The sequence below is a fragment of the Anarhichas minor genome, unplaced genomic scaffold (genome assembly GCF_050575085.1).
Source record: "Anarhichas minor isolate MPS153535 unplaced genomic scaffold, ASM5057508v1 ptg000074l, whole genome shotgun sequence".
In the NCBI taxonomy this organism is placed as follows: domain Eukaryota; kingdom Metazoa; phylum Chordata; class Actinopteri; order Perciformes; family Anarhichadidae; genus Anarhichas; species Anarhichas minor.
In genome coordinates, this window is record NW_027466520.1 from 17,501 (window position 1) to 38,037 (window position 20,537).

Below are 20,537 nucleotides of genomic sequence, written 5' to 3' on the forward strand. Positions count from 1 at the left end.
GTGTGTGTGTGTGTGTGTGTGTGTGTGTGTGTGTGTGTGTGTGTGTGTGTGTGTGTGTGTGTGTGTGTGTGTGTGTGTGTGTGTGTGTGTGTGTGTGTGTGTGTGTGTGTGTGTGTGTGTGTGCACCTGCCACGGCCATGTTACAGTTCGTCATGTAAGAGCAGTGATACAAGGAGAGGTCAGTGGAAACACCACTCTCTCTCTCTCTCTCTCTCTCTCTCACACACACTAACACACACACGCTCGGCCAGTTGTCTCCAGTCACTCGTAGAGCTGCTCTCATCTTCCTCTCCTCCTCCATCTTGTTTTATCTCCTAAATTTAAACTTTTCAACCAGAGGAAACGAATACATTTAATATTATTTATTTAACTCAAATGTTTCCATCAAACGTCAGATTCATGATCGTGTTTACTTACTTAGTTCCAAAGTTCTACCAGAATTCTGCTAACTATATAGTGTATTCATATTTCAGAACTGACTTATGGGTGTTGGCCTCCGCCAGGGCTGCCCTTTGTCTCCGGTCCTGTTCGTGACTTTCATGGACAGGATATCTAGGTGCAGCCGGGGGGAGGAGAACGTCAGGTTCGGGGGTCTCGGGATCGCCTCTCTGCTGTTTGCAGATGATGTGGTCCTGTTAGCCTCCTCGGATCGTGACCTCCAGCATTCACTGGGGCGGTTTGCAGCCGAGTGTGAAGCGGCGGGGATGAGAGTTAGCACCTCCAAATCTGAGGCCATGGTGCTCTGCCGGAAACCGGTGGATTGCTCCCTCCAGGTGGGGACGCAGTGCCTACCTCAAGCGAAGGAGTTCAAGTATCTCGGGGTCTTGTTCACGAGTGAGGGTAAGATGGAGCGGGAGATCGACAGACGGATCGGTGCGGCTGCAGCAGTAAAGCAGGCTCTGCACCGGACCGTCTTGGTGAAGAGGGAGCTGAGCCGGAAGGCAAAGCTCTCAATTAACCACTCGGTCTACGTTCCTACCCTCACCTATGGTCACGAACTCTGGGTCGTGACCGAAAGGACAAGGTCGCGGCTACAAGCGGCCGAAATGAGCTTCCTCCGTAGGGTGGCCGGGCTCAGCCTTAGAGATAGGGTAAGGAGCTCGGTCATCAGGAGGGAGCTTGGAGTCGAGCCGCTACTCCTTCGCGTCGAAAGGAGTCAGCTGAGGTGGTTCGGGCATCTCATTAGGATGCCTCCTGGACGCCTCCCACTGGAGGTTTTCCAGGCACGTCCAACTGGGAAGAGACCCCGGGGAAGACCCAGAACACGCTGGAGGGATTACATCTCCCAGCTGGCCTGGGAACGCCTCGGGATCCCCCAGAATGAGCTGGAACATGTTGCCGGTGAGAGGGAGGTCTGGGTCAGCCTGCTTGGCCTGTTGCCACCGCGACCCGACCCCGGATAAGAGGAGGAAAATGGATGGATGGAGGTTTCAGAACTTTAACAAGAGTTTTGTAGAAAGTATTCTTTATATTTCTTTATTTTTTGTTTGGTAAATATTGAACATTTTCAACCCCAGTTCACATCTTATTTAGTCCGCTCTAGTACACACAGTTATAAATAAATATATATATATATATACATATGTGTGTGTGTGTGTGTGTATATATATATATATATATATATATATATATATATATATATATATATATATATATATATATATATACATTTTAAAAACTCTTCATCTTTACTGCTGCAGCTTTTATTCAAAACTCCATCGACTGTTTTCATCATTTTAGAATCTCCTCTCTTCAAACGTTCTGTTTCTCTCTTCTTCCTTCTTCTTTTAGTTTTTCCTTCTGTGAACGAGAAGGAATGTCACACACACACACACACACACACACACACACACACACACACACTCTCTCTCTGAGCTGGAGGAGGAAGTGGCTCTGGAGAGTGTCTTCCTGTGGGGGCTGCCAAACAGGAAACAGTAATTGCCTCTTCTTCTCCTCCTCCTTCTTCTACTCCTTCTCCTCCTCGTCCTCCTTCTTCTCCTCCTCGTCCTCCTTCTTCTCCTTCTCCTCCTCGTCCTCCTCCTTCTCCTTCTCCTCGTCCTCCTTCTTCTCCTTCTTCTTCTCCTCCTCATCCTCCTCCTTTTTCTTGTTCTTCTCCTACTCCTCCTCGCTCTCCTTCTTCTCCTCCTCGTCCTCCTCCTTTTTCTTGTTCTTCTCCTTCTCCTCCTCATCCTCCTCCTTTTTCTTGTTCTTCTCCTTCTCCTCCTCGTCCTCCTCCTTTTTCTTGTTCTTCTCCTTCTCCTCCTCATCCTTCTCCTTTTTCTTCTTCTTCTCCTCCTCATCCTCGTCCTCCTCCTTCTCCTCCTCGTCCTCCTCCTTCTCCTTCTCCTCCTCGTCCTTCTTCTTCTTTTTATTTTTCTTCTTCTCCTCCTCCTCCTTTTTCTTCTTCTCCTCCTCCTTTTTCTTCTTCTTCTCCTTCTCCTCCTCGTCCTCCTTCTACTCCTTCTCCTCCTCATCCTCCTTCTTCTCCTTCCTCTCCTCCTCGTCCTCCTCCTTCTCCTTCTCCTTCTCCTCCTCGTCCTCCTTCTTCTCCTCCTCGTCCTTCTCCTTCTCCTCCTCGTCCTCCTTCTTCTCCTTCTTCTTCTCCTTCTTCTTCTCCTCGTCCTCCTCCTTTTTCTTGTTCTTCTCCTACTCCTCCTCGCCCTCCTTCTTCTCCTTCTTCTCCTCCTCGTCCTCCTCCTTTTTCTTGTTCTTCTCCTTCTCCTCCTCATCCTCCTCCTTTTTCTTGTTCTTCTCCTCCTCGTCCTCCTCTTTTTCTTGTTCTTCTCCTGCTCCTCCTCCTCCTTTTTCTTGTTCTTCTCCTCCTCATCCTTCTCCTTTTTCTTCTTCTTCTCCTCCTCATCCTCCTCCTTTTTCTTCTTCTTCTCCTTCTCCTCCTTGTCCTCCTCCTTCTTCTCCCTCTTCTCTTTCTTCTCCTCCTCCTCCTGCTCTTGCAGCCGTCTGTTGTAAAATGTTTAAACTAATATTCTAAAAGCTCTTTGATGTTTTGTAATCATATAAATGAACGTAAAGTTGTTAATTTATGAATTAAAGTTGTTTGTTTGTTCATATTTCAGCAGTCATGGAGAACTGCACCGAGGAGCAGCGAGAGGAGGTGAATGAGGAGGAGTCTGCAATAACGGAGGAGAAAACGCTCAAAACCCTCAAAGGTACGCAAACCAAACCTCACTCAGAATGTGACACATTTAATAAAGTACGTTAGTTACAAGACTCGAACTTCACGATGCAGCGGTCAACGGAGTGATGGAGGAGGAGGAGGCGAGCGGAGGAGAGAAGCTACAGAACGGAGACCGAGGAGGAGGAGGAGGAGTCATGGGAGCAGACGGAGGAGGAGACCTGTCCTCCATCAACGCCATGATGTCAGCAGTGATGTCAGCGACGGGGACCATCAATGGCGGAGGAGACGGAGAAGGAGAGAGAGGAGTCACCTCGGCCAACTCCTCCGCTGGGCCGTCGCCCAGGTAACGTTAAAGGAACATAGCGCTGTTTTTATGAATGAAGTAATGATGATGAAGTGTAAACTGTGACGCCTGACACTTCTTCTTCTCTAACTCAAAGCCCCTCCCCCACAAAGTCGCTCACAGCGGCCATGAGAGCCCCGCCCAGCCGCAACGCACGACGCACCACGGTACACACACCTACACACACTCTCACACACACACACACACACACACACACACCTATACACACACACACCTTTCCTCGTCTGTTCAGTTTCACGCTCATCATCTTCTTCTTTGATTCTGATTCCAAACAAACCTGACACACAAGACTCATCACTCTCCTCTCCTTGTTTCCTCTCTGCTCTCATTGTTTCCTCTCATCTCCTCTGCTCTCACTGTTTCCTCTCATCTCTTCTCCTCTCCTTCTTTCCTCTCCTTGTCTCATCTCCTCTCCTCTCCTTCTTTCCTCTCCTTGTCTCATCTCATCTCCTCTCCTTGTTTTCTCTTTTTGTCCTCGTCTCCTCTCTCCTGTCCTTGTTTACACTCCTCTCTTTCCTTCGTCTCCTCTCCTTGTCTCCTCTCGTCTGGTCTACTTCTTTCCTTGCTCCTTGTTCCCTCTACATCTCTCCTTACCTCTCCTCATCTCGTCTCCTTTTCTCCTCTTCTCATTTCCTCTCCTTGTTTCTTTTCCTACTTTCCCCCCTTGTTTCCTCTCCTTCTCTCTTCTTTATTGCCTCAACATTGTGGTACATTTCGCCTCTCTCATCTCCCATCATGCATTGCAGCATTCCACACTGCATCATCACTTCCTGTGGCTGAAACAGGAAAAAAGGAAGTGCTGCTTCCCTGGCTGTGTGAGCGGACGTGTGTGTGTGTGTTGTGCGTGTGTGTGTGTGTGTGTGTGTGTGTGTTGTACTGTAAGTGTGTGTGTGTTAATGATCCTCTCAGGTCTGCAGGGACTTGGATGATTTTTCCTCTTCAGGTCAAACTGAGGCTGTTTTATTGTCAACAAATCCCATAAAAACACCCAAACTAAACTGTCCGTCTTACTTCCTGTCTCTGTCCGTCTAAATGTGTGTACCTTTGTTTTTTCTAGGACACCAAAGACGACAGCTCAGCTTTTATTTGTCCGCTGTGTGACAAAGACTGTCAAACACAACACCAGCTCACCATGCACATCAGACAGGTAAATACTCACAGTACTACTAGTAGTACTGCATATATAGAGATGTTAAAAACAGTAATATAAGTAATGATACTACTACACTAAATCATCCATGAAGAAGACACAGAGGGGACATTTACTGCTGAAATAAACATTGCAAATACTTCTCTTGCTACTACTACTGAAACTACTACTATTAATGCTGCAGCTTGTAGTACTTATACCACTACTTTTACTTTTACTGCACGTCACAGTGTGAGATTGTACAATATTGATGTACTTGTACTTCACTTGAGTACTTCCATTTAATCCCATTTTATACTACTCCACTACATTAATCGGACAGTTTAATTAGTTAGCTATTAGCTCTGCTATTTAGCTGTTAACGTGAACTATTAGCTCTGTTATAGTTAGCTGTTGAAGTTAGCTGTTAGCTCCTTTTATTTAGCTGTTAAAGTTAGCTGTTAGCTCTGTTATTTAGCTGTTAAAGTTAGCTGTTAGCTCTGTTATTTAGCTGTTAAAGTTAGCTGTTAGCTCTGTTATTTAGCTGTTAAAGTTAGCTGTTAGCTCTGTTATTTAGCTGTTAAAGTTGGCTGTTAGCTCTGTTATTTAGCTGTTAAAGTTAGCTGTTAGCTCTATTATTTAGCTGTTAAAGTTGGCTGTTAGCTCTGTTAGTTAGCAGTTAAAGTTAGCTGTTATATAGTCTAGTAGGACTGTGCTGCTAACAGCTAACGTTACTAACTCTCCTCCTGAACACATTTGTTTTTCACAAAGTAGCTTTATTAGCAAAAAAAAGGATGCTAGACTACAGGTGTGTAGTACTAGTTTGCACATGCTCAGTAGGGATCAGGCAGGATGTGATAACGTAAGATAACGTGATATCTGATCAGTCCATACTCTAATTATAAGTACATGTGAAGTGTTATTACTGCCATGACTGCTAGTAGTATTACTAGTAGTAGTAGTAGTACTTGGTATAAGTGTTGATGTACTTTCCTCTCTGCAGCACAACGCTGATGCCGGAGCGACGGACCACTCCTGCAGCATCTGTGGGAAGTGCCTGAGCTCGGCCTCGTCGCTGGACCGACACATGCTGGTCCACAGCGGGGAGAGACCCTACAAGTGTAGCGTCTGTGGACAGACCTTCACCACCAACGGCAACATGCACAGGTACGCACACACGCACACACACACACACGCACACACACACATGTGACCTCGGGGCACAGGAAGTTAGCGTTTAACCGGTCCCTAGTCAACCATGATGGGAGCACAAACTGGTGTGTGTGTGTGTGTGTGTGTGGTGGGGCTTTACACAGGAAGTGGGAAGATGACTTTAAACCATCCATCCCCATCACACACACAAACACACACACACACACACACAGAACAACGCCCAGTCATTTATCAGTGAAGTCCAGCCTAAACGGTCTCTGCAGCAGAATGTGTGTGTGTGTGTGTGTGTGTGTGTGTGTCTTTGGGCTACATATTAATTCATGTGTAACCTCCGTTAACCTCAGTTGTGCATTAAAGACATCACATGATCAGAACAGACGCAACCAATCAGAGAGGAGATCCAGCAGAAACATCCAATGAACAGTGAATACATCCTCACGCTGAAAACTGCTCTTTTAGGCAGAATTCTCTGCTGTGTGTTTGCAAGTTTTACCTCCACTTCTACAAGTGCTATGATGTACTTTTACTACTCTTTGCTTCTGTTTGAGGGAACCACTGACTCGTGTTCGTCCTTGTATGTTATAAAAGTAAATAACAGCCTCACAAAGATACTTAAAACTTCACTGGTGTGATTTAAAGAGATAAATAATTGAAGCAGAGCAGAGCGTTGAGCTGTAATGATGTGCAGTAAGAAAGACGGATGTTTAGTTGTGTCTCGGGTGGAATGAGGACGTGTGGGCAGGAAGGAATGACTGTAGGCTGACAGACGGACAGAATCTCACGTCGCAGCTATTTCTCTCTGCAGCGAGGACTCCTTTCTCCTGTTGAAAGACGTAGTTCAGAGGAAGTGAGAGTAAAATAGTATCTGGTTCACTTTATCATTTCATACTTTTATTTTTAAGATATAGACGCTTTAAAAAGCAGCTCATCTTTTTTTCTTATCCCTATTTAATTTATTATTATCTCATTATATATGATCTTATTTAGAATTAAATGAGAGAGATGAAAACATATATATTTTCATTATTATTTTTGATTTATTATCAGTTTATTATATATTATCTTATTTTATATATATTTATATTATTATTTAAAATTATAATAAGAGGGATAAAAGGTTTGATTTGTGAGCTCAAGGAATCCTAAATGAAGTTGTTAGTGAGAACTAACCTGCATCAGGTGAAAGTGGGCGTTCTGGTTCCGTGAGTCTGTTAACGTGACTCTCTGAGTCTGTTAACGTGACTCTCCGACTCTCTGAGTCTGTTAACGTGACTCTCCGACTCTGAGTCTGTTAACGTGACTCTCTGACTCTCTGAGTCTGTTAACGTGACTCTCTGACTCTGTTAACGTGACTCTCTGAGTCTCTGGCTCTCTGAGTCTGTTAATGTGACTCTCTGACTCTCTGAGTCTGTTAACATAACTCTCTGACTCTCTGACTCTGTTAACGTGACTCTCTGGCTCTCTGACTCTCTGAGTCTGTTAACATGACTCTCTGAGTCTCTGACTCTCTGACTCTGTTAACGTGACTCTCTGGCTCTCTGACTCTCTGAGTCTGTTAACATGACTCTCTGAGTCTCTGACTCTCTGACTCTGTTAACGTGACTCTCTGACTCTGTTAACGTGACTCTCTGGCTCTCTGACTCTCTGAGTCTGTTAACATGACTCTCTGACTCTCTGACTCTGTTAACGTGACTCTCTGACTCTCTGGCTCTCTGACTCTCTGACTCTCTGAGTCTGTTAACATGACTCTCTGAGTCTCTGACTCTCTGACTCTGTTAACGTGACTCTCTGGCTCTCTGACTCTCTGAGTCTGTTAACATGACTCTCTGACTCTCTGACTCTGTTAACGTGACTCTCTGACTCTCTGGCTCTCTGACTCTCTGACTCTCTGAGTCTGTTAACATGACTCTCTGAGTCTCTGACTCTCTGACTCTGTTAACGTGACTCTCTGGCTCTCTGACTCTCTGAGTCTGTTAACATGACTCTCTGACTCTGAGTCTCTCTGAGGGAACAAACAACTCGGCCTCCTGCAGGCCGCTGGTTTCCATCGACACGCCCTGGAAACGGTTGCATCACTTTTTCTTTCACAATCCTGTTTTATAGAAGCGGATGAATCTCTGCACTGTTTTATTTTTTGTTGTAATTTCCTCCAGAAGCTTGTAGGAGGGAAACTTCTGGCTTTAGTTCCCTCCACAAGCTGCTGCAGGAAAATAAAGAGGAGGCCTCTGTGGAAAAGAGAAGCACAGCAGAGCATCCTTTGAAATGTGAAACGCCACATTTTCCGACTCGACCGTCTTCAAACGGAGGAGGAGAAAGAGGGGAGGAAGGAAGGGAGGAGGGAGGGAGGATGGAGGGAGGGAGGGACAAAAAGAAAGGAGATGAGAGTTGTAAGAAAGAGTCACGTGTGTTGAATTCTCATCCTGGTTTTGGCAAAATCCAAAATGTTTTGTTGCCAATTAAAGAGAAAAGTTTGGAGCATAAAGTTAGAAAAACAATTTTTTTTTTGATGCTGCAGAATAAAAATCTGTCGAAGAAGAATTCCTGAAATAGGAAACTAGTTTGAAGACCTGTAGGCGTACGACAGAGAGAGAGAGAGGATGATGAGGATGATGATGATGATGATTATGATTATGATGCTTTTTCCATTCAAACATCAACTTTATTCAAAGTTGTTGAAATACAAACTGACAATAATAATATGAGCTGTTATGAACATGGAAAACATTTTTGATTAATTTAATTTGAGTTTAAATTGACATTTAAATTACAAACAAATGAAGAATAATTTATTTTTTTTGTTTAATTTGTAATGTTTTTATTGTGAGTCATCATTTCTTATTAATGTAAATGATCATATTGCTACAATAATTTTCCTTGTAAACAAACATAAAGTCAAAACACGTTAAAAGATCACGCCTCCAAAAATAAATAAATAAAACAAAAAAATTGATTTCTTTTTTAAATACAACCAAAACTAAAATATACAAATAAAAATAAAATATAATTATTAGTGTGAAAATAAACCCGTTTTGCTTTGAATGTTTTTATTGTGAAGCTTCATTCTCAAAGATAACTAAACACGGTTCCTCTTTCAGTATTAAAGAAGAAATATTGGCAAAACTGGAATAAACTATAAACTAAATAAAAAAATAATAAGAAAACAATAATTATAAAAATAAACGATTTGATGGAAACACTTTCTAAATTACTGCAAACGTCTGCAATACTATTGTTTAATTGTAATAATCACATTTTTGCTGATATATAATCAAAACTCTTAAAAATATAAAAGATTATTAAGAAATGTACAAATACAAAATTAAATATTTTAACTAGTGCTGGGCAAGTTAACGCGTTATTATCGCGTTAACGCATTCATTAATTAACGCCGACAATTATTTTATAGCGCGTTAACGTATTTAAAAAAAAAATAATTATTTTGAAAGTCCGTTGCTCACTGGCAGCGGTGGAGGAATGGAGACTACTGGACATCGCTGCAGTAAAGTCAGCAGCACTCAGATCTCTGTGGTCAACTCAGCAGACACTTACATGTTAGTGCACCTATATGCTGACATTCACGGTAAACACATTTAAACGGCACAGATCGGGAGCGAGCGAAGGACTTTGAAAGTTAGTGGAAAGATTAACGTGAGACAACATCCGGTTTCTTCAGACGAACATCCGGTTTTCAGAATAAGATGCCAACAAAGTATGAATTATATTCACATTAAGTATAAAACATGCTACCTGCATCTCGTGAGTTAAAGGGAAAATACACCTAAATTGTGGGTAAAGTGTCTTTGTTCTTTGATCGCTGGGTCACCATCATCACCTCTGAGTTACAGCATCATAGTGATGAAGAGTAGAGCTGGGTCACCATCATCACCTCTGAGTTACAGCATCATAGTGATGAAGAGTAGAGCTGGGTCACCATCATCACCTCTGAGTTACAGCATCATAGTGATGAAGAGTAGAGCTGGGTCACCATCATCACCTCTGAGTTACAGCATCATAGTGATGAAGAGTAGAGCTGGGTCACCTTCATCACCTCTGAGTTACAGCATCATAGTGATGAAGAGTAGAGCTGGGTCACCTTCATCACCTCTGAGTTACAGCATCATAGTGATGAAGAGTAGAGCTGCATCACATGCTCTGACTGTCATGAAGACACAACACACACATGTAGATGAAAGGTGTGAAACATGTTGTTCCTGTTGCACAGCAGTGGAACGTTTCACACACAGTCACACACTGAGCACAGATAGTGAAGAGATAGAACTGCTGCTGTGTGAAGAGAACACTGCTGCTAACAACAACCTGATGTGTTTAAAGTGTTTACACACAATGTTATTCACCTTTAGTTCATAGAGCAGCACTTTAAAATAAAAGAGAGCAATACACTACTTTTGAATTCATTATTGAACTTTGCCATAACAATGAGATTAATCGCGATTAAAAATTTGAATTGTTGCCCAGCACTAATTTTAACATAAAAAAGCAGTCATGTGTTAATTTTCTTAAAGAATAGAAGAAGAAAGAATGTAATTTGTCACTAATTATGAGGACAATAGAAGATAATTACTTTCAGTTAATTCTTAGAGTAACGTAGAAAGACTAAACTTCACAATAATAAATTCATATTTAATTCATATTTAGGTTAATCTGTTCTTTAAAACCCATGTGTTTGTTCTGCTTTCATTATATTTTGTCCAAAAACAAAAGTAAGTCTAAACCCTCAAGAGGTTTAATTTCTTTATTATTTTTAAACTTTCCACGAGACCAAAACCAGAGTTGTAGAAGAAGAAGTGAGGCTGTCGAAGAAGAGAAGCAGAGAGCATCACATGAGTCGTCTCCTCCTCTCGGCCTCCCGGCTGCTCTGTTGTGAGGCCGTTGGGCCCAGTTACCATGGCGAGGCATCCCATTAGCCTATTATGGGCTGGCAGCGGTGTGCCGCGCTGCGATTGGCTCCCTGAGGAGCAGAGAGGAAGAGAGAGGACAGCGGCTCAACAGCGCCGCTGTGGTGATGTGGAAGAACTGCAGGCAGCCAGACAGGGACACACTGGTACACTGTGGTACTGTTAGTACTACAAGTAGTAGTACAACTACTACTACTGCTACTACTGGAAGTAATAATACTGCTGCAGCTGCAGGGCTGCTTGTACAAATACTACTACTACAAATACTACTACTGCTTCTGTTGAGATTAAAGTGTATTTAGAACTTTTCGCAGATGGAAAGTTCTTCTCTTCCTGTGAGATAAGTATACTTTGTACACAGTCTAGACACAATACAACTATAAGAGTAGTAGTATTAGTGCATGATTCAATACTACTACTAGTACTACTGTTAAAAGTAGCGATACTGTCACTGCCACTAGTACCACAACAAAGAGTACTACAACCAGTACATTATTACTACTATTACTACCATCACTGCTGCTGCTACTCCTCTCTCACTACTGTTGTACTAGTACTACTCTATTGTTGCTACTACTACTTCTACTTGTAGTAATAATACTGCTGTGGCTGCAGGGCTGCTTGTACAAATACTACTGCTACTACTACTTCTGTTGAGATTAAGTGTCTTTAGAACTTTGCTCGTTCTGTGAGATAAATATTCTTTGTACACGATCCAGACAAATAAAACTTTAAGAGTAGTCGTAGTGGTAGTATTTTATATATATGTGCACACTCACTTCTAATTGGTCAGTCCTGATTAATCCTAATTATTCATCTTTATTAGATTTTTAATTGTAAATGTCAGTACAGGTAAATCAGTACACAGCTTTTATATACTGTATACACTACAAGTACTATAAGTACTACTACTATCAGTACACCTACTCCTACAAGGACTAGTTACTACTGTCAGTACAATATACTGTGTGTGTGTGTGTGTGTGTGTTTGAGACGATTGAGTCGCCAACAGCTGCTCAACTCAACATATCAGTGTACACACACACACACACACACACACGCACACGCAGCAGGTTTGTGTCTCTGCTGACTCGCCGTGTTTCCTGCTCTCTGATTGGTCGGTTCAGGGGGTCACAGTACAGTTTGGGCCCAGAAGACTTTGCTCTCTGTCTCTCGTTGTCCCGCCTCCTCCTTCTCTGACCTGATTGGTTAATGACCAGCTTCCTGTCAGCTGGTCTCAGATCTGCTGACTGTGTCGGGACCTCTTATGGGCGTCCAGCCTGCTGCCTGTTGGGTCCTATTAATAGATGACAACATCAACCCCACCTCCTCCTCCGCTGCTCCCTCACCTCCTATGTCTCACCTCTCTCATTTCCTTTCCTGGTTTCCTCCTTCTTTTCCTTTCTCTCCTCTCCTTATGTCATTTCCTTGCTTCCTCTCCTCTCACATTTCCTTTCCTCTCCTCTTGCTTCTATCCTCTTTCATGCTATTTCTCCTCTTCCAGTGTTTCCTCACATCCTCTCCTCTCCTTTTCTTTCTTCCCCTCTTCCTGTTTCCTCGCCTCTCTCCTTTCCTGCCCTTCTTTTCCTTGCTTCTTCTCCTCTCGCCTTTCCTTTCCTCTCCTTGTTTCCTCTCCCCTTGCTTCTTTCCTCCTTCATGTTATGTCTCCTCTTCCCGTGTTTCCTCACATCCTCGCCTCTCTCCTTTTCTTTCTTCCCACCCTCCTTGTTTACTCTCCTCTGATTCCTTTCCTCTCTCCTTTCGTTCCTTTACCATCCTCTCTCCTCCTTTCCTTTCCTTGTTTCCTCGCCTCTCTCCTTTTCTTTCTTCCCACCCTCCTTGTTTACTCTCCTCTGATTCCTTTCCTCTCTCCTTTCGTTCCTTTACCATCCTCTCTCCTCCTTTCCTTTCCTTGTTTCCTCACCTCTCTCCTTTCCTTTCCTTTACCATCCTCTCTCTCTCTCCTCTCTTTTTTCTTTCTCATCTTCACTCCTCTCAACTTCATGTCTTGCCTCCTTTCCTCTCCTTCCTCTACTGTCCTTCTTCTTTTCCTTTCTCTCCTCTCCTTTTGTCATTTCCTTGCTTCCTCTCACCTTTCCTTTCCTCTCCTCATCGTTCCTCTCCTCCTTTACTTTCTCCAGCGTGGTCATTGTTTATACCCTATGGTTTGTACTCATATATTTATACATAGTTTCTGTGTACTAATATGAGGTATGGTAGAGTTCTGGGTGAACACATACCTGACCCCTGACCTCTGACCTCTCAGACATATGAAGATCCATGAGAAGGACCCGGCCAGCGGTCTGCTCCTCCTCAGCCCCCCCTCCCCCAACAAACGCCGCCGTCCATCCGTCAAGAGGAGGCAGAGTCCGGAGGAGGAGACGGGGGAGGAGCCTCCCAACAAGAAGGTAGGGACCCACTCAGGACGTCCTGGTAGCATCCATCATCTGTAGCACAAACAGTGGTGCTAATGTGTGTGTGTGTGTGTCCGTGTGTGTGTCCGTGTGTGTGTCTGTGTGTGTGTGTGTGTGTCCGTGTGTGTGTGTGTGTGTGTGTCCGTGTGTGTGTGTGTGTGTGTCCGTGTGTGTGTGTGTGTGTGTGTCCGTGTGTGTGTGTGTGTCCGTGTCCGTGTGTGTGTGTGTGTGTGTCCGTGTGTGTGTGTGTGTGTGTGTCCATGTGTGTATGTTGAGGCGGTGGAGGAGGCGACGGAGGAGTCGGCGGTGGCGGTTCGAGGAGGCGAGGAGGAGCTGCTCCCGTGTCCAATCTGCTTCAAGACATGCAACTCCAGACTGGAGCTGGACACACACATGGACTCACACCCTGATACAGCACTGAGGTACACACACACACACACACACACACACAGCACTGACACAGCACTGAGGTACGTACACACACACACACACACACACAGCACTGAGGTACACACACACACCCTGACACAGCACTGAGGTACACACAGCACTGAGGTACACACAGCACTGAGGTACACACACACACCCTGACACAGCACTGAGGTACACGCACAGCACTGAGGTACACACACAGCACTGAGGTACACACACACACCCTGACACAGCACTGAGGTACACGCAGAGCACTGAGGTACACACACACACCCTGACACAGCACTGAGGTACACACACAGCACTGAGGTACACACACACACCCTGACACAGCACTGAGGTACACGCACAGCACTGAGGTACACACACACACCCTGACACAGCACTGAGGTACACACACAGCACTGAGGTACACACACAGCACTGAGGTACACACACACACCCTGACACAGCACTGAGGTACACACACACCCTGACACAGCACTGAGGTACACGCACAGCACTGAGGTACACACACAGCACTGAGGTACACACACACACCCTGACACAGCACTGAGGTACACGCACAGCACTGAGGTACACGCACAGCACTGAGGTACACACACAGCACTGAGGTACACACACACACCCTGACACAGCACTGAGGTACACGCACAGCACTGAGGTACACGCACAGCACTGAGGTACACACACAGCACTGAGGTACACGCACAGCACTGAGGTACACACACACACCCTGACACAGCACTGAGGTACACACACACACCCTGACACAGCACTGAGGTACACGCACACACCCTGACACAGCACTGAGGTACACGCACAGCACTGAGGTACACGCACAGCACTGAGGTACACACACACACCCTGACACAGCACTGAGGTACACACACAGCACTGAGGTACACACACACACCCTGACACAGCACTGAGGTACACACACACACCCTGACACAGCACTGAGGTACACACACAGCACTGAGGTACACACACACACCCTGACACAGCACTGAGGTACACGCACAGCACTGAGGTACACGCACAGCACTGAGGTACACACACAGCACTGAGGTACACACACAGCACTGAGGTACACGCACAGCACTGAGGTACACACACACACCCTGACACAACACTGAGGTACACACACACACCCTGACACAGCACTGAGGTACACGCACACACCCTGACACAGCACTGAGGTACACGCACAGCACTGAGGTACACACACACACCCTGACACAGCACTGAGGTACACACACACCCTGACACAGCACTGAGGTACACGCACAGCACTGAGGTACACACACAGCACTGAGGTACACACACACACCCTGACACAGCACTGAGGTACACGCACAGCACTGAGGTACACGCACAGCACTGAGGTACACACACAGCACTGAGGTACACACACACACCCTGACACAGCACTGAGGTACACGCACAGCACTGAGGTACACGCACAGCACTGAGGTACACACACAGCACTGAGGTACACACACAGCACTGAGGTACACGCACAGCACTGAGGTACACACACACACCCTGACACAGCACTGAGGTACACACACACACCCTGACACAGCACTGAGGTACACGCACACACCCTGACACAGCACTGAGGTACACGCACAGCACTGAGGTACACACACAGCACTGAGGTACACGCACACACACACACACAGCACTGAGGTACACACACACACACACACACAGAGCACTGAGGTACACACACACACACACAGCACTGAGGCACACACACACACACACACACACACAGAGCACTGAGGTACACACACACACACAATAAATTAGCTCGTTCCTTAGTTTGTGCTAAGCTAGCTTCATTAACTGATTTGTGCCGTTAATGAGAACGTTTCTCGTACTTTGAATCTATTTTGTCGAAAACTAAAAGTATGTTTACTGCAGTACTTTAAGTATATTACATTACATTACAGTCATTTAGCAGACACTTTTATCCAAAGCGACTTACAATTCAGATTCTATCACATTTCTACACCGTAGGCACAGCTACGGGAGAAATTTTTGGGGTTAAGTGTCTTGCTCAAGGACACATCGACATGCGACTAGCGGAGCCGGGGTTCAAACCACCGACCCTCTGATTGAAAGACGGCCCTGCTATCCACTTAGCCACAATCGCCCACAAATATATAAAGATGGAGGGATGAAATGAGGGTCGGTTTAGAGAAGAGACGGACGGATCACGAGACAGAGACGGAGGATAATTCACCAGATGGGCGAGAGAGGCAGACTAACAGAGAGAGAGAGAACTTAATAAGTCACAGAGAGGAGGAGAAAGAGGTTTTAGGACGCGCTCGGCCGGGCCTCGTTGTCATGACGACACCCCCACCCCTCCAGAAAAACAGTCTGTCACCATGGCAACCGAACTCCTAACGAACACCTCATCTTTTCTTCCTTCATCTTCCTCCTCCATGAACTTTGAACTGTGTGTGTGTGTGTGTGTGTGGGGACCCCCTCCCCACACACACACACAGAGTTCAAAGTTCATGGAGGAGGAAGATGAAGGAAGAAAAGATGAGGAAAGAATAAAAAAGAAAGATGAAGAATGGAAGGAGGGAGGAAAGAAGAAGGAAGGACAAAGAAGGGAGGGAGGACATAAAAGTTTGTCCGTTGAGAAGAAAAAGAAGAACAATTAAAAGAGAAGAAGAGCAGCAGGAGATGAGCTCGTTATGGAGGAAGACAAGAATATTTAGCTGTAAGTCCTCACTAATCAGCCTGTAAGAGGATCTGAGGGGGGGAGACAAGGAGAGAGGGAGGGAGGAAGGGATGGAGAGAGACAAGGGAAGGAGGTAAGGATAGAGAGGGAGGAGAGATCTGAACACTAGTTCATATTTATTTATTAACGTCTCATTGATCTTTACAAACCTCTGCAGACTAGAAGCTACATTAGCTGCTGTTAGCTAATGTAGCTAATGTTAGCATAACACACTTTGACTGACCTGGGTCTAGATCAGGCATGGGCAAACTACGGCCCGCGGGCCGGATACGGCCCGCGGGCCGTAGTTTGCCAGATTAAAAGTAGTTTAATCTGGCAAAAGTAGTTTGCCAGATTAAAACGCCCAACGGGCCGGATACGGCCCGTTGGGCGTTTTAATCTGGCCCGTCAAATATTGGTACAAAATTGTCCATATTATAATTAAGACTAGGGCTGGGCAGTATACCGGTTTTAATTTCCCGTATGATATGAATTCTTCACACACCATTATACCGGTGCATATCCGAAACAACTGCTGTCTGCTTTCAACAGGCAAAAATGTATTCTTTGCCGCTTCTGTACACCAGCGCTAGTTGTCTTATATGTATTGAGGGAACCCGAGTCATGGTCATAACTTTATAACACAACAATTAACAACCCACAACTAACGCTCTTTAACAGAGAAAAACACAACAGCACACAACAGTCTGTGACACATAAACAATTTGTAACACTAATAATTGTACATTTATAAAATTTCACCGCCGAACTGCATGCTGGGTACAGCTCGCGAGCGAGCCTGCTTGCTAGCACAACAGTCTGCTAACAGCTGGGAGAGGCTCGTCGCTCCAGTTACGTTACATTAAACAACAGAACAGAGCGATGCAGGATGAACAAAGACAGACCGGAGATGCACCGATAGAGTTTGACACATATGCAACGCTGATTACCGTAATATGTGTGGTATTTGTTATAAATGTACGTTGGTGCAAAGAGGGTGATAATAAGCTGTACAGGGAGGGGCTTAGGACCCAGGGGAATGTAGGTGGAGGAGACGGAAGACACGCCACACAAACAGCTGTTCACCGCTCGTCACGATCCTGTAGACCAGTGATTCTCAACTGGTGGTTCGTCGCGGACCCGTTTTCAGTGGGTCGCGGGCCTTTGCTTTATGCAGCGGAGTTATTCACGCTCCTTTCCAGCATTTACGGCACTTGTTCAGCGGTGCAGGAAAAACACCGACCAATGCGTTGTGAATCACGTCACGTGATGCAGTTTAGCCAATAAAATAAGGGTATTCTGATACGTTTACTGACGCCAGTGAGATGCACCCACACCGTGACACAGGGGGGAGAGACAAGGAAAGACATGACAGAGCAGAGCTCTGATAATGTTAGATGTGACAGTCAAACATTTGTATGATCCGGTCAAAGACTAGAACTGCTAAAAAGACCACAGTCATTAACCTTTACACTAAAAACACTGTGTCGAAAATGACTGCTTAATAATTAAGTGCACGATAAAATATACATTAATGCGATAAAAAAATAAATTACGTGTAAGATCCCAGCTAACTGATGAACACCTCAGATCTGTTCTGAGAATTGCCACAACCAAACTGACACCAAATGTTGACGCACTGGTTAAAAAGGGTGACCAACAACACTGTTCCCACTGAAATTAAATTTTACTTGTAATTTATATTAGTTCACACAAACACTCCATTCACCTGCTACTGGCCCGGCCCGTCTGTCAAATTTTAAAACTCAATGTGGCCCCCGAGCCAAAAAGTTTGCCCACCCCTGGTCTAGATGAAGTTCTGGGGACGTAGTACTTTCAAAGAGGACCTGGTTGGAGGGTAGTACTTTGTGAAAGTACTTTGTGAAAGTACACCAGCTTTCAGGGTTTGAAGGGATGCTCGTCTCTGATTGGTCGAACACACATCACTTCATTCATGGAACCAGGAAGTACTCTCGTATATCTAAGTTTATATATTATATTATAAACAGGCGGAGACATGGAAACAAGACAACAATCATCTAAAGGAACCTTTCAGCTCATTGAAAAGTCGTCCTGAAACTAAAATGACCACACACACATGCACACAGACAACTACACACACTCGGAGGGTAATTCTCTGGACCTGAGCCAACCTCTGTGGGATTAGCCTGCACTGTCACACGCCGGTGTGACGCTCAAAAACACACACACACACACACACACACACACACACACACACACACACACACACACACATGCAGCAGCAGGCTGGCACACAAGTGTACACAACACACACACACACACACACCAGAGTGTGAAGAAGAGGAGGAGTGATGGAGGTGGAGGGAGTTCAACAAGTGCTGGTCCACATATGGTCACATTTGCGCACACACACACACACACACACAGAGGATGTGATAAGAGTGTGTGACTGTAGCAGACACTGAGCAGCTGTCCTCTCAGCGATTAACAGGAGCAGCACTGCCACCAGGGGTTATCTCAGACACACACACACACACACTCACTAATACTTCTATACCTGTGAGGACACACGTTAGTTCAAACTGTTTGAATACTTAAAGTCTAAACCCTCAAACGGCACTTTGAAGAAGTGAGGAAGACAAAATTATAATACATTTTCTGTCGATGGACACTTTTTACATTTTTATAATTTTGCCGCCTTTTGTAAAAAATGAAAATATTTTTGTTGAACAGTATTTTAGTAAAGTGTGTAAGTTGTGTTGTGATACCGAACACACACAAAACGAGACAAACGTTGAGCTCCAGTTTGTGGTATTTTAACACCATACAGAGTGTTAAACTCTGGTTTAAGCTCCACACTGCAGATGAATCCTGACGTGTTGGTTCCCCGGTTGTGTTCTTGCAGGTGTGATCTCTGCTGCCTGTCGTTCCGAACTCACCGAGGTTTGTTGCGTCACAACGCCGCGGTTCACAAGCTCCTCCCCCAGGACCCCAGCGGACGGCCCTTCATCCAGAACAACCCGTCCATCCCCACCGGCTTCAACGACCTCGCCTTCATCGACTTCTCCTGCAAGAAGTTCGCTCACATCGCGCAGGTACCGATCGCCGATTATATATCAGGCTCTCGGACACACCGTCAGGTTTTTAAAGGGTCAGAATTAACCCCCCCCCCCCCCCCTCTCTCTCTCTCTCTCTGCAGGTCTGGTGTGAGACAAACCTTCGTCGCTGTATCAGCAAGTTCCACCGGTTCGTCTGCGATTGCTGCGACAAGGCGTTTCCGCTCCGCTCGGCCCTGGACCTCCATAAAACCATCTCACACCCCGACAGACCCTCTGACACACGGGACATGGAGATTGAGGAGATTGAAGAGGAGGAGGAGGAGGAAGAAGAGGAGGAGGAGGAGGAGGAGGAAGAGGAAGAGGAAGAGGAAGATGAAGATGGAGCTGCAGAAAACAGCGTCGACAGTCCAGATGTTGAGAAAAAACCCTCGGAGCAGCACAGCTTCCTGGAGGCGTTGGGTCTCCGGCACTTTTCTAAGGTAATTTACTTTCACATTTTTCTCTCTGTGGTCTTGATTTACAAATGACTTCGGAAAGATGATAATCTGCCGAAATTATGACAGTGTTCACAGCTTCTGGCTGATAAACGGTGTAGTTTTGGCGATTGTTTGAAGGAAACAACCTCCTCCATCTTGCCGGTGGGTTCTGGGGTTCAGAGGGTCGTGTTCCAGGCTCCGTCCTCTGATGGACGCTGTGTTTGTTTCTCAGGTGAAGTCTGGACCCACGGACGACGAGATCCATCAAGCCCACCTGGACAGCATCAAGGTGATCCACGTGGAGCCGCCGTCCTCCAGCCTCCCCCAGGAGCCGGCCTCGGCCTACCTGTCCGGTGGTCTGGGTCTGACTCTAGGAATGGGCGGTCTGGCGGCCCTCAGCATCCCGCTGCTGGAGGCCTCTGGCTCCGCCTCCGCCCTGCAGGGCCTCTCCCAGAGGGAGGCCATGAGCCTGCTCTCCCTGCAGCCCTTCCAGAGCGGCTTCCTCCTGCAGCCCGACGGTGGCGGCGCCGCGACCGCCGGCGCAGCCTCGTCAGGGTTCAAACCCGGTGAGGCCAGAGGAGCCGGGCTCATGGAGCTGGCCGACATCCAGCAGATCCTCAGAGTGGCGAGCGCGGCGCCCAATCAGATGGGACTGACGCTCCCGCCGCTGGCCAAAGCTCCGGGATTTGCCGGAGGTCAAGGTGGGTGTCGCCCCT

The 20,537-nt window shown here is 45.8% G+C and overlaps 1 protein-coding gene across 4 annotated transcripts in view; it reads left to right on the forward strand.

The window, feature by feature from the left end:
- rreb1a (ras responsive element binding protein 1a) overlaps nucleotides 1–20,537 on the forward strand; it is a 42,923-nt gene that overhangs the window by 7,608 nt on the left and 14,778 nt on the right. Inside the window, exons 1-11 of one of the 4 annotated variants that reach the window (XM_076080249.1) lie at nucleotides 1,749–1,934; nucleotides 3,075–3,167; nucleotides 3,248–3,479; nucleotides 3,577–3,646; nucleotides 4,558–4,647; nucleotides 5,633–5,796; nucleotides 12,985–13,126; nucleotides 13,409–13,554; nucleotides 19,192–19,381; nucleotides 19,486–19,824; nucleotides 20,054–20,522. In XM_076080249.1, the coding sequence (XP_075936364.1) occupies nucleotides 1,817–1,934; nucleotides 3,075–3,167; nucleotides 3,248–3,479; nucleotides 3,577–3,646; nucleotides 4,558–4,647; nucleotides 5,633–5,796; nucleotides 12,985–13,126; nucleotides 13,409–13,554; nucleotides 19,192–19,381; nucleotides 19,486–19,824; nucleotides 20,054–20,522 (2,053 nt within the window). In that variant the 5' untranslated portion in view covers nucleotides 1,749–1,816. Of the gene's footprint in view, nucleotides 1–1,748; nucleotides 1,935–3,074; nucleotides 3,168–3,247; nucleotides 3,480–3,576; nucleotides 3,647–4,557; nucleotides 4,648–5,632; nucleotides 5,797–12,984; nucleotides 13,127–13,408; nucleotides 13,555–19,191; nucleotides 19,382–19,485; nucleotides 19,825–20,053; nucleotides 20,523–20,537 lie in introns of those variants that run through there. The other 3 variants (XM_076080250.1, XM_076080251.1, XM_076080252.1) reach the window with 3 other exon arrangements.